This window comes from Capsicum annuum, unplaced genomic scaffold (assembly GCF_002878395.1).
Source record: "Capsicum annuum cultivar UCD-10X-F1 unplaced genomic scaffold, UCD10Xv1.1 ctg4809, whole genome shotgun sequence".
Lineage (NCBI taxonomy): Eukaryota > Viridiplantae > Streptophyta > Magnoliopsida > Solanales > Solanaceae > Capsicum > Capsicum annuum.
Window position 1 is genome coordinate 62,190 of NW_025855775.1, and position 13,133 is coordinate 75,322.

Below are 13,133 nucleotides of genomic sequence, written 5' to 3' on the forward strand. Positions count from 1 at the left end.
CCTTACTCTTTAACTCTTGAGATTCAATTCAACTAGCCTTCATTGAGGTCTAGTTAATTAAATCTCAAGTATTTTGATACTTAATACACTAGACTGAGTATTGTAAGTGACAGAGTGACCTTAATCTCGAGATTTAGCTAATCTATCAATTTTTTTTTAAGAAAAAGGAGAGGGATGAGGACCGCGTGCCTGCCAATTAGACAATTCATCAGTAATAGCATTTTCTTCCTGAACAACTTCACACTGAAGTTCACTAACTCTAGCTAGTTGACCAGGTGACAGATCTCCGAGGTCTCTGTAACGGAGGCCTAGGAGAATCTCAATAATATGAGACTCAAACAAAATGCTTGATTCAGTATAAATAAGGTGGTAAGCAGTTGTTGGTCTCCATCCAGCAATCCAATGAAGTGATCTTTCTAGAGAGGTAGCCCATGGTGCAGCAAAAATTGTGAGAATATCATTTTTTGCAGCTAAAGATTTTACTCTGTAGAATTCATGATAATGTGAGATGACTTTTTGGACAAGCTGTTGGTATAATTCATGTTGTTGGTCATTGGTGAGTGGTCTTGGTACTTGACTTAGTTGACGTACCACATCTTTTAATTGCTCAAACCATGTTCGGTAGAAACGTTGGAAGCTCATTCTTGTAAACTTTTTGTTTTGCTTTTTTTGTTGTGTTCTTTAGTTTGAGAAAGGCATGTAGGGTTTGAATGAGTGACTTACATTTTATATATAGTGCTTTATAGTTTGTATTTATTCAAGTTTTGGAGTCTAGTACTTTACTAATAAATTTGGAAGATTGTAATTGGAGAAAATGGAAGGAAAGGTGTTTTTAAATCTTGAATGAAGGATTGGTGACATTGACCAATAGATAGGGTCAAAACATTATTAGAAAACTTGATCAAATTAATTGTGGACTTGATTAATATTTTCAAAATTTTCTAATCTTTTCAAAAATACAAATCAACCCAACTCACACCTGTTCAATTCAAATTAACCACTCTCTCGACAGCTTCTCTCAACCAACAGTTCTGCAAAATTTCTCCCTTCAATCCCCGACGATTTTTACCTCCGACGATAAATAGTTGGGCTTCGAGTTCCCTTCTTTAATTTAATCAACCTGTCTCTCATTCCTCTCTCGACAGCTTCTCTCAACTCTCTCCCAACCAATTGTTCTGGAAATTTCTCATTTCAATCTTCGGGGACTTTAACATCCGACTACAAATAGTTGGGCTTCGAGTTCCTTTTCGATTTCAATCGACGTGACAGCCTTGCTCTCCAGTCACAACAGCTTCAAATTCTTCATCGGTCCTTTTCTTTTTTCACAAGTAAAAATTTATGGCCTTTTTAGTTTTGAAGAAAACGAGGAACTTGACCCAACTTCTCTTATAGTATTGGTTAACAATTTCAATATTTGTTGCACTAATTTGAAATGCGGTCTGAATAAAATCCTAATTTCTGGTATTTCTTCTCTTCTCTTTTCGAAGTGAATTATGATATTTTGTTATTTGTTGCATTTTTTTTAAGTTTGATTTTTATTGTTTGTGTTTATAAAAACAAAAGGACAATTTGGTTTGATTTGTTCTGTTCTTGTTCTTGGTAAAAATGATGAAATTGCTATTTTTTGTTTAACAAAATCGTGCTACTATATGCTTCGACAGATTACCCATCTAGTGCAACATATTAACCATCTGATGCAATAGATTTATCATATGATGCAACAGATCAACCAGTTGATGCACCAGAGGAACCATCAGATTATAATTCTGATGCAACAATTTTATCATATGTTGCAATAGATTAAGCATCAAATAAAAAATCTGATGCAACTAATTAACCATCTGGTGCAATGAAAGAACCATCAGATTAATGATCTGATGCAACAGTTGAACCTCCTGTTGGATAAAATCCTACCAATTCTTCCTACAGGAAAAGTCCAAGACTTGATTTTTCCAACTGATCTTTTATCTGCCGCGATAGACGACCCTATGTTGGAAGAAATCTAAACAATATTGACCATTGATAACTGTTCCAACAGGTCACTCATATGTTGCAACAGATGTGTGACCTATTGCACAGACCATTCAGTTTTCTCAACAGATGAGTGATATGTTTTGTATTATCGCAACAGATTACTCAGCCGTTGCTATGAATTATTTAACTATTCCAACATATCACTCATATGTTGCAACAAATGATGTAACAACAGTTGTATGATCTGTTCAACAGACAATTCACCTGTCTTTAAAGATGAGTGATATATTTTGTATTGTTGCAACAGATTACTCATCTGCTACAACAATTTGGTTATATGCTGCAAAGATATACTACCTGGTGCAATAGATCGGTGATCTGTTGCAACTGTTATTTTACTGTTTTGCTTGTTTGATTTACTGTTATCCTTTTTTAATGATGCATTAATCAACAATAATATATTATTTTATGTTCTTGTTAATTTTAGATAATATGGTTCCCAAAAAAATAGAAATCGAATCATGTCCAAGTAAAGGAACAAGTGAAGCAGCTAGGCTATATCCACCACTCTATGAGCTTGCTTTACAAGCGTTATCTCAATCGTGAACAGAATATGATGAACATGGGGAGGAGAATTGTTTCAAAAGAGATGATTCAGATGATAATAGCCCTTCCACCGAAGAGCTGGTCAAAGCCTTCAGCATTGATCGTTATCCTGTGAGAATGCAGTGCGATGGTGCTGTAGATTTAACGGGTGATTTCTTGGTTAAGTCAGCCATGGGAAAATCTTTTGACGTCTTCAGAAAAATACTTTGAGAACAAAAATTGGATGCTTATTTCAGAGATAGTTGCTTTGGAAAATATCTTGATTTGCTGGAGGACAACAATGATCGTTTCGAAATGAAAATGGTATATGAACTTCTTAAGCGTAGGTTTATGTATGAAAACAAAGATAAGATGGATGAGGTGTGGATAAATTACTGTGGCATGCCTGTTTGTTTTGGTTGGAAGGAGTTTACCATAGTTATTGGACTAAAATGTTATCTTCCTTCTCAAGTTATACCTATTCTAACCTAAAAAAAGCACCCCGCACACCTAAAAAAGACAAAGGCAAGTCGTGTGATCATGATGACTTGGTGTCCATTGTTGGACCAAGCTTCAAAAATAAAAATTTGATAGAAGCGTTGAAAGGTAAAGGACTTTCAAAGAAGCACAAACAGTCATTGTGCTTGGTTTAGTTTGTACATAATATTCTTTGGGCGAGAGATGTTAACAACAACATAAGCCTCGGTTTAATAAAGTTCTCCGAGGATCTTGAGGCATTTAACAACTATCTATGGGGGTATGAAAGCTTCAAAATGACTGTCAAATATTTGTTGACTCCGTTAGCGCCAAAGACAGTCAACTTATATGGCTTCCCATGGGCTTTAATGGTAAATATTTCTTTCTTCTATTGTGATATCATTCATTTTTTTCGCTCAATAATGATTTTAATTTATTGGCGTTATTTTATAGGCTTGGGCGTTTGAATCCATTCCTTATTTGAGACAACAAGTGAACTACCAGGAAGGAGTTTCCTGTTCAAGAATCTTGAGATGGTTGTCGGCCAAAAATGATAAAATTTCTTGATCTCTTTAACCTCCCGAAGGATTCAGTAAGTATAATTATAATTAATTTTTCTTTTAATTAACATTTTTTTGAATGATCTAATCATCATTCTAATATATGTAATGATTTAGGTTAGAATGTGCATCCGTCACTAGTTTCGACCAATCGAGAGTTGAAGATGCCATTTTTCTTACTTTATGGTCTGTGCAAATTTTATCGGACCCTAAGGTCATCGACAGAATAAAAATGAAATTGTTTGGAGCAACAACCATTATAAGAAAAACAATTTTGGAGGGTGGGCTTGTTGTTGTTGATGGAGCTGTTGGTGGTGGTAGTGGTGCTGCTGTTGGTGCTAATGATGCTCCTCTTACAGTATTTAAAGCAAACCATTATGAGTATGATTAGACTAGTTATACAGATTTTGCCTCTCCCAGCGAATGTTCTGCATGCAAATATCAAGACTGCAGGGCGAAACATGATGTAGTGATTAATACTATTAATGCATTAACGACTTCTGTAAATGAATTGACATCAAAGGGGGGTCTCATTCCATCAAAGAGGATTTTATTTCCATCCGCTCCATTAGAGATTAGGGCTAAGAGGAGAAGAAGAGTGATTTCCAGGGTATTATCAGGCATTCAAAAAAGCAAAATTGCAACTCCTCTGTCTGTGTGTTGCACTGAGCAACGTACAATGTCCAAAGGAGAGTAGCACGAGCTGAAGAAGGTGAATATATTATATGTCTTCCAACTGACAAAACAAATAGACACATATCTGTTTCAACAGATGACACTTCTGCTAAAAATTATCAAACAGATATGTACATCTGCTGCAACAGTTGATTAACCTGTTGCACCAGATACTTTATCTGGTGCAACATATGTCGTCTATTTTAGAAAATCAAACAACTCTTCGTACCTTTTATTTGTACCAATAGACGACCTATCTGTTGCAACAGATGATTCATATGTTGCAACGGATGGTTCATCCATGGAAATTATCACACAGGATCTTCCTCATGTAGAAATTTATCCCAACAGTTGATTCATTGTTGCAACAGAAATATAATATGTTTGGGATAACTTAAAATGGGAGAAAGACCTATTTGATCTTCTAGAAGAGATGAGTTATCCTTTTTCGTTTTGTTGTATTTTTGTGATTAGCATTGACTAATTCTGTCTTTCCAGGTGGATGTAGAAGAAGCTACTGCTGAATAGCATTGACAATATGCTACTCTTTTATGGAAATATGGAGAACAGAAAGTGCAAAAACCGTACACAAGCGACAATAAAGATCCACGACGAGCAAAGCCGAATTTCATAACACCGGATGAAGAACAACTTGTCCATACTGAGTAGATCTTTATAACTTGAGCCTGTCAAAGCAATTCTTGACAGTATACTTAAATTGTTGGTGATGTATTTGTTGAGATCTGTACCCATAAATTTTTTTTTACATTTCATTTATTCGTTAACTTATTTTAGCTAATTTATGAAGGCTTTGATTTATTTGATTTTGTCTACGAGTTTTATTTATTTCTTAGAGTTGAACTTATTAATTGAAAAGGAATACTAGATTCAAATATTACAACGGATAATGTATCCGTTGCAACAAACAACACATCTTTTGAAAAAATCGAACGAATTTAGACATATGTTGCAACAGGTAGGTAATCTATTGGAATTTATAAACAGGTCTTTCCACTGTTGCAACAGATGAACTTTAGATAAAAACATCGAAATAATGCAACAGATGACACATCTATTGAAAAAAATAGCAGATTTAGACATATGTTGCAACAGATTAACTTTATCTATTGCAACAGAGGACACATCTATTGGAATAATCGAACAGATTTATACATATGTTGCAACAGGTATGTTATCTATTGGAATTTATCAAATAGGTCTTCCCACTGTTGCAACAGATGGACTTTAGATAAAAACATCGAGATAATGCAACAGATGACCAACGTATTGCAACATATAAACTATATGTCAGAATAGGTATGATAACTGTTACAACGGACAGAGAATCTGTTACATTATAAAAATTCAGCTTTTGTTGGACATAAAAAATTGCCACTACGTATAAAAAGGTTAAAGTGAATTGAATTGAAATAAAAAAGGCGCAACCCATTGACGGTGGTAGTTCAAACACCTAAAATAAAATAGGCATCAAGTAGACATGTTCATTTTAAACACGTAAAATAAAATAGGCATCAAATGTGTCAGTGTCAGTTTGGCACATTTCGCTGACTTGCCGTCACTTGGCCCCCAGGGGTTATCCCCCCCCCCCCCCCCCATTGTCTTATATATTCATCTTCCTCCTAAAATTTAACCCTAAATTTCCAAATCTTCTTCTTCATCGTCATCTTCTTTTATCTATCCAAATTCTTCAAATTATTACTTTCATTTTTTTCAACTGACCTTGACAATGTCGAGCGCATCTTCCACTATTTTTTGTGATAAAGATTTTTGATATTGTAAGTGCGTTCATGAAGCTCTGTTAAAGACTTCTTGGACTCAATAAAATCCGGGTCATAGGTTTTTTACTTGTAAGATTTCAAAGGTAATATTTTTTTTATTTAATTAGTTGATTAATTATTGACTTGTAATTATTTTGTAATTGTGTTTACTTTTTTTTATAGAAATTGGGTGGATGTGATTACTTTGATTGGTATGAAGAACGACACCCTTCACAAGCAAATCGTGTAATCTGAGATTTGTTGAACAAAGTCAATACTTCTGAAGAGAAACAAAATGGAGCAAGAAGATACTACATTGGTAACGTTATTGCTACTGCTTTGGCGTTGTTGGGCACATGGATATTGAAGCCTGATTGCTAAAATTTTTATGGTGGTGTGTGTATTTGATACTGGTTTGTTTTCGACGAGCACATGAATATGCAAGCGTAACTGTTGGAAAATATCATAACGATTTAGGCATATGTTGTAAAATTTAGGTCATCTGTAAGAAATTATTAAACAGGTCTTCCCACTATTGCAACAGATTAGACTTAGATTATTAGATTATTCATAGAAATAACATCAGCGTAATGCAACAGATGACCAACCTATTGCAACAGATAAACTCTCTGCCAGAGCGGATTAAAGATATTTTACAACAGATTGACAATCTAATTATTGCATTATAAAAAACTCAACTTTCATCAGAAAAAATTATTGCCACTACATGTACATATAATAAAGTGAAGGGTGACTTGAAATTAAAATTTTTTATTTTCGGGCTCTTCTATATACACAGGCTTCAAGCGTCCAGTTAGTACCCCATAAGCCCAGACCTCTTGCAAGTTTGCCACAGCGTTGTGGCACAAAAATATCATTGGATCGGCCATATCAGTGTCGGTCAGCAAACATTCAATGTGTGCAAGAGCGTGCGAGCCGCTCACTTTAGCGGCATCATCTTTTGGAAGGATCATTCCCCTGTTTCGACATTCAAAATCCCATGATTTCTTCATCAACACTTCCTTTGGCAAATGATTCATCAGTTTTCTCTCCCTTAACAAGATGGGCAACAACACCATCAGTGGCTCCACGAGGAGAAAAAGATAAAAATCATCGACGAGAGGTACGTTGTAGTCATAAACATTGATCTTTCCCTCCTCGAGTAGTATCTCAACAGCCCGATAATGCATTCCGTTCATGCTAATGACTGCAAGAATTCTTTTTGCCTCGGTCTAGCTCTTGCCGTGTGGATTTGGCCTGTCCCCTCTAACATATCTTAACATTTCTTCTTCATCCAAGACCAACGTAGGAACTAGGAAATCAAGTACTATGCCAAGGTATGACGCCTCTCCATTGAGTTGATCGTACCTATCCTTGAGCTTCTTGTAGAAGTCGAGGTCAATTATCCTATCGACAGCGTCATAAGCTTCCCGGTACGATAATTGCCTTTTTCTCACTAGGCAGAGAATTATGTCATCATGTTGTGAGATAAAAAGTCAATTTTTAAATAGGTTAGTAATTGTAAAGATGCAACGAATGGTCCATCTGTTACATAGGGTTCTCTGAATTAATAATCCAACGCAACTTATGTAACAGATGGATAATAAATTGCAACAGAACCACAACCAGTTGCACCAGTATACCTAGCTGTTGCAATAGATGTGAAATCTGTTGCGTATTTTCTTCTTTGTGGGGTATATTAGAAGGGCTAGTTTAGGAAAAGTAAACTTGCCTTGTCCTCGTACGGCATACGTATATTAGTCATAGTCTGGAAGTCTTGGGGGGGAAAGGGAGGCCTGGGGTAATCTGGTGCACCTAGCTTGACATTCTTGGCCTGTCGCAGATCCCTCTTCTCTTTGGCACCAAGTTCCGTGTATATGTCCACCTTCTTGACTGGGCCCTGAACTTCAACAGCTTTTGGAGAGAGAGGAATTGCAATTTATTTTAATTTTTGAGTGGAGAATACGTCTCTAATTGCTCTTTTCTTTCTCCTAACCAATGTTGTAGGAGTGTGTGGCTCCCTCACCTTCTTAGATGGTATGACACACCTTTTGGATTTGAATTCCTCGATAGCTTTAGAGATAGCCTCTACTTTTTCATATAGTTTATCCTGTCTGTCCTTGCACTCATCGCATTCACAATGAGAATACGAGGGTGAAGAGGGGTGAGATGGACCTGTGTAAGGGTGAAAAGGGGTGTTTTCAAACATATTTATTCTTTCTTGAGTGATAGCAGTATCAGTGTGCCTACCACCAACACTAACAACTCTATTAGAAGAAGTAGTCGGATCTGCCTTAGTAAAAGGTTGGTCATAAAGAGCCTCAACATTAGGCTGACCTTGCCTAACAACTCTTCTTATGGCTGTTGCTCCAGCCAATTCCTTCTTTATTAACTCCACCGGTGGGTCTGCAATAGTATCAACATGACCTAGAGTAATATAAGAAGTCATCACTGACTTCTCCTCAGTAGGCATGATCCATGGATGCACAACCTATAAAAAAGAAAAAAAAGATACATGCATTTAAATCATATAATATAATAATTTTCACAGTTGGGCTACATTTAAAAAAAAGATCAATCTGTTGCATAGTTTGCAGCATATGGTTAAAATCCGTTTGAGTCTAGTTCAGAGAAACAGAGTAACACATGGATAATTTGATGCAAAATATCAATCATCTGTTTCAACAGCTGCACAAGACGGGTAATCTGTTATGCAATAGATGATCTGTACGCTGCAATAGATGAATAATATGTTATCAGATTAAATATCTGTTGCATAATTTGCAGTAGATGGTTAATCTTGTAGGAGTCGGGTTCAGAGAACCAAAGCAATAGATGGGTAATCTGATATAACATATACCCCGTCGCAACAGATGTCCCATCTGGTGCATCAGATATAATATCTATTGCACGAGATATAACATCTGTTTAATATCTTTTTTATCTTTGAGTAGAATTATTTTACTTGAAAAAGAATTATTTTACTTGAAAAAGATGTACTGCATCATCCAGAGGGTTAAAGAGATCAGCCTTCTTAATATTGGTGTTGCTCTTTGCAGCCAACCATCTAAACATCCTTGGATGAGAAACCTCATCCGGGTAATCTATTAGCTGCTTTCGGAGGGGAGAAATAGCTTCAAATACCCAAGCCTAAAAAATTTAAATAGGAAGCAAGAAAAAAAATCATAATAACTATATTCAATATAAATTAATGGATGAGTAAAATTAGTGATTAATTTTACCATGAAAGCCCATGGAAACCCGTATAATGTGGTCGTCCCTGAGGATAGCTTTGTCAGTAAATATTGGACAGTCAAGTAGAAGCTGTCATATCCCCAGGAATAATTGTTGAATTTATCAAAATCCTCAGCACGCGCCAAAAAATCATCTTCTATGACCTTGTTGATGTCTCTTGCCAATATAACCGAATGGTAAAACCAAACTAAGCACAATTGCTCCCTGTACTGCTCTGGTATGGTTTTATCCTCGAGATTTGTCAACAAATCCAATGCTTTGTAGCCACGTCGAGCAATGTCAAACAACCCATCTATTTTTCCCTTGCATTTTCTTGCCTTGGATCTTTTGCGGGGTGGTGGTCCTTCTGGACGATGGCATCTTAGGCTCGTCACTATGGAAAACTCTTGCAAGCTAAAACAAATAGGCATGCCACAGTAGTTGATCTAGATTTCATCCATTTTCTTTTTGCCCCCTTTCCGGATCTTTATCATCCCCTGTGTACTTGATACTGCACTTGAGAAGACCATATACCATCATCATAGGGAAATGGATACGAGCAGAGGGGTCCTCAGGAAGCTTAAGAAAGCGTCCAAAGCAGCTCTTCTTAAAAAGTCCGCCTATGTTTTCGTTTTTCATAATTTTCATAAAATGTTTAAAATTTTTCCCCATCTGACATTTAAGTACATTTGACCAGTTAGTTGTTTTCCTTCTGGGTCATTTATCGGCATCGCAATTTGAAACCTGTCAATACTAAAAGTTTTGATAGGATCATGCTGGGATGTCGATATTAACTCACGCCCCGTCGGTGATCCATTATCATCATGTTGATGATCATCTTCTTTCTCTTTCTAACTCTCCAATTCCTCCTTTTTCTCACTTTCATTTTCTTCATCACCATCTATGGACCGTTGTCCACCTCCCTCAACGTTTTTTTATATCTTTCCTCAGCTTCACTTTTCCCTGACTGAGATTGTTCAGGAAGCTCCTCCAAATCCCTCTGTACTGTAGTTTTTTTTGAGTGGTCAGACGTTGATCCACTTTGACTTTCTTTTCTATTGGGAGACATGTTTTACCTACAGACAAAGAAAAATAAAAATTACATTAAGTTGATGTATGCATAGATTTTAAAAAATACATTACAAACACCATGAATACCGACACACCAACAGCCACCACCACAAACACCACCAACCAATACCAACAAACAAACAAACACCACGAATACCGACACCACCACAAACACCACCAACTAATGCCACCACCGGTTCCACCACGACCACCACAAACACCACCACCACCACCAAGACCATCCAACTATACCACGACAGTCAATGGAACACTGTGACGGAAACTAGGGATTTCTTGAGTTCTTCCTACGATTTTACCATCAAAACTCAAAATTGTAAACCCATTCTCGAAGATAATATAATTAAAAGTTTTATTTTTAACCATTAACTTAAAAACCCTTATTTTTTAGAAAAAAAACAAATATAGAGCTCTTCTCGAACTCTGTTGCCTACGAAGACAAAGAAAATGACTTATACAACAAAAATGAAGTCAAAAATAACACCTATGTAGTCGAAAATGAGAAGAAAAACAACCTGTTGTAGAGGGTTGAGCAAATTTATTGAGTAGTTGTTGTCTGTGCTGTATTGTTGAGTGAGAATGAGAGATAAAGAGCCAGACCTCGAGATTTGAAATGATGAAACGTTTTGTATGGGTTGATTTGTATTTTGGAAAAGAATGACAAGTAGTTTTGAAAATGTTAATTTAGTCCGAAATGATCTTAATTACTTTTAAAATCATAAAATATATGCGTAATTTTGTACCCTCTCATCATGAAATTTTTGAAAGGATAATTCAATTGAATTTGTATAAAAACAATTGAAGTTGTAGTTGACCGAGTACTCTAGGAGGTGACCCTGAGAAAACTCACCCCTGGTCCTAGATTAATCAATTTAGGTACTATTAGTCTAAGATATAAACTCAATTGAAATTGTAAAAAATAAATGTTTAACATGTTGCATCAGATTTCTCATCTGTTGTAAATTATCAATCAAATTAGGTAACAACAGATTATGAATCTGATGTAAATTATAAAATAGATTAAGTCATCTGTTGCTACAAATTACCCATCTATTATAAATTATCAAATGGATTGTAATATGTCACAAAAAATTACCCATATGTTGTAAATGATCAAATAGGCACTGCCTCTGTTGTGGCTAACCCTACGAGAACTCACGGCTAACCCTATGAGAACTCACCCCTAGTCCTAGATTATTCAATTAAGGTATTATTACCCTAGTCCTAGATTAATCAATTAAGGTATTAGTCTAACATATGAGGTAGTAAGAATCGGTTCAGCACAGAGTGATCGATCGACGACTCTATCGGGAGGAACTCAGTACTGTTTCATTATGCTATTGACAAAAGACTCAATTGAAGTTGTAGTTGACCATATGATAACTCACCCCTAGTCCCAGACTATTCAATTAAGGTATTAGTACCCTAGTCGTAAATTAATCAATTAAGGTATTAGTCTAACATATGAGGTAGTAAGAGTCGATCTGGATCAGAGTGATCGATCGAAGACTCTATCAGGAGAAATGCAGTAGTCTTATTATGCAATTGCCAAAATACTCAATTGAAGTTGTAGTTGACCCTATGAGAACTCACCCCTAGTCCAAGACTATTCAATTAAGGTATTAATACCCTTGTCCTAGATTAATCAATTAAGGTATTAGTCTAACATATGAGGTAGTAAGAATTGGCTCAGAGTGATCGATCGCCGACTCTGGTCGGGAGGAACACAGTACCGTCTCATCATGAAATTACCAAAAGACTAAATTAAAGTTGTAGTTGACCCTACGAGAACTCACATTCAATTAAGGTATTAGTCTAACATATGAACTCAATTGAATTATATATAAACAAATGTTCAACCTGTTGTAACAGATGTCTTTTCTGTTGGATCAAATCAAATAGAGTATGTAATCTGTTGCAACATATTATCCATCTATTGTAAACTATCAAATAGATTAAGTCATTTGTTGCGACAGATCACGAATCTGTTGTAAACTATCAAATAAATTAAGGCATCTATTGCGATAGATTACCCATCTATTATAAATTATCAAATAGACGCTGTCATATATTGTAGTTGACATTATGAGAACTCACCCCTATTTCTAGATTAATCAATTAAGCTATTAGTTGAACATATGAGGTAGTAAGAATTGGTTCGGCTCAGAGTGATCGATCGATGACTCTTATCGGGAGGAACACAGTCCGATCTAATCATGCATTTGCCAAAAGACTTAATTGAAGTTGTAGTTGACCCTATAAGAACTCACCCCTAGTCCCAGATTATTCAATTAAGGTATTAGTTGAACATATGAAGTAGTAAGAATCAGTTCATCTCAGAGTGATCGATCGATGACTCTTGTCGGGAGGAATGTAGTACCGTCTCATCATGCAATTGCCAAAAAACTCAATTGAAGTTGTAGTTGACTCTTTGTGCTCATTCATCCATCCCTAATTACACCTAGATCAATGTAGGTACTATTATTAATCTTAACACTAAGTTAATGAGAACACATTTCAACTCAGAGTGATCGATCGATGACTCGGGTCGGGATGAACGCAATACTAATGCCATGCAAATGCAATGACTGAATTGGATTTGTAGTTGAACCTATGAGATTATTCATTCATCCCTCGTTCCACCTAGATCGATGTAGGTACTATTATTAATCTTAACATTAAGTTAATGGGGAGCTCATTCTTTCATCCCTAGTTCATCCTAAATCAATTGTAATGAAATCTGTTGCAATAAACAACTGAG

General features: G+C 35.9%; 1 protein-coding gene across 1 annotated transcript; it reads right to left on the reverse strand.

The window, feature by feature from the left end:
• Positions 1-6: 6 nt before the first annotated feature.
• Positions 7-865, reverse strand: LOC124885383 (transcription factor TGA5-like). The gene has a single exon (XM_047403796.1). The coding sequence runs from the start codon at positions 640-642 to the stop codon at positions 157-159; it is 486 nt and encodes a 161-aa protein (XP_047259752.1). The 5' UTR covers positions 643-865; the 3' UTR covers positions 7-156.
• Between the last annotated feature and the right edge of the window lie 12,268 nt (positions 866-13,133).

Coding starts and splice junctions, on each gene's coding strand:
- LOC124885383 (XM_047403796.1), bottom strand. CDS start 642: ATGAGCTTCCAACGTTTCTACCGAACATGGTTTGAGCAATTAAAAGAT.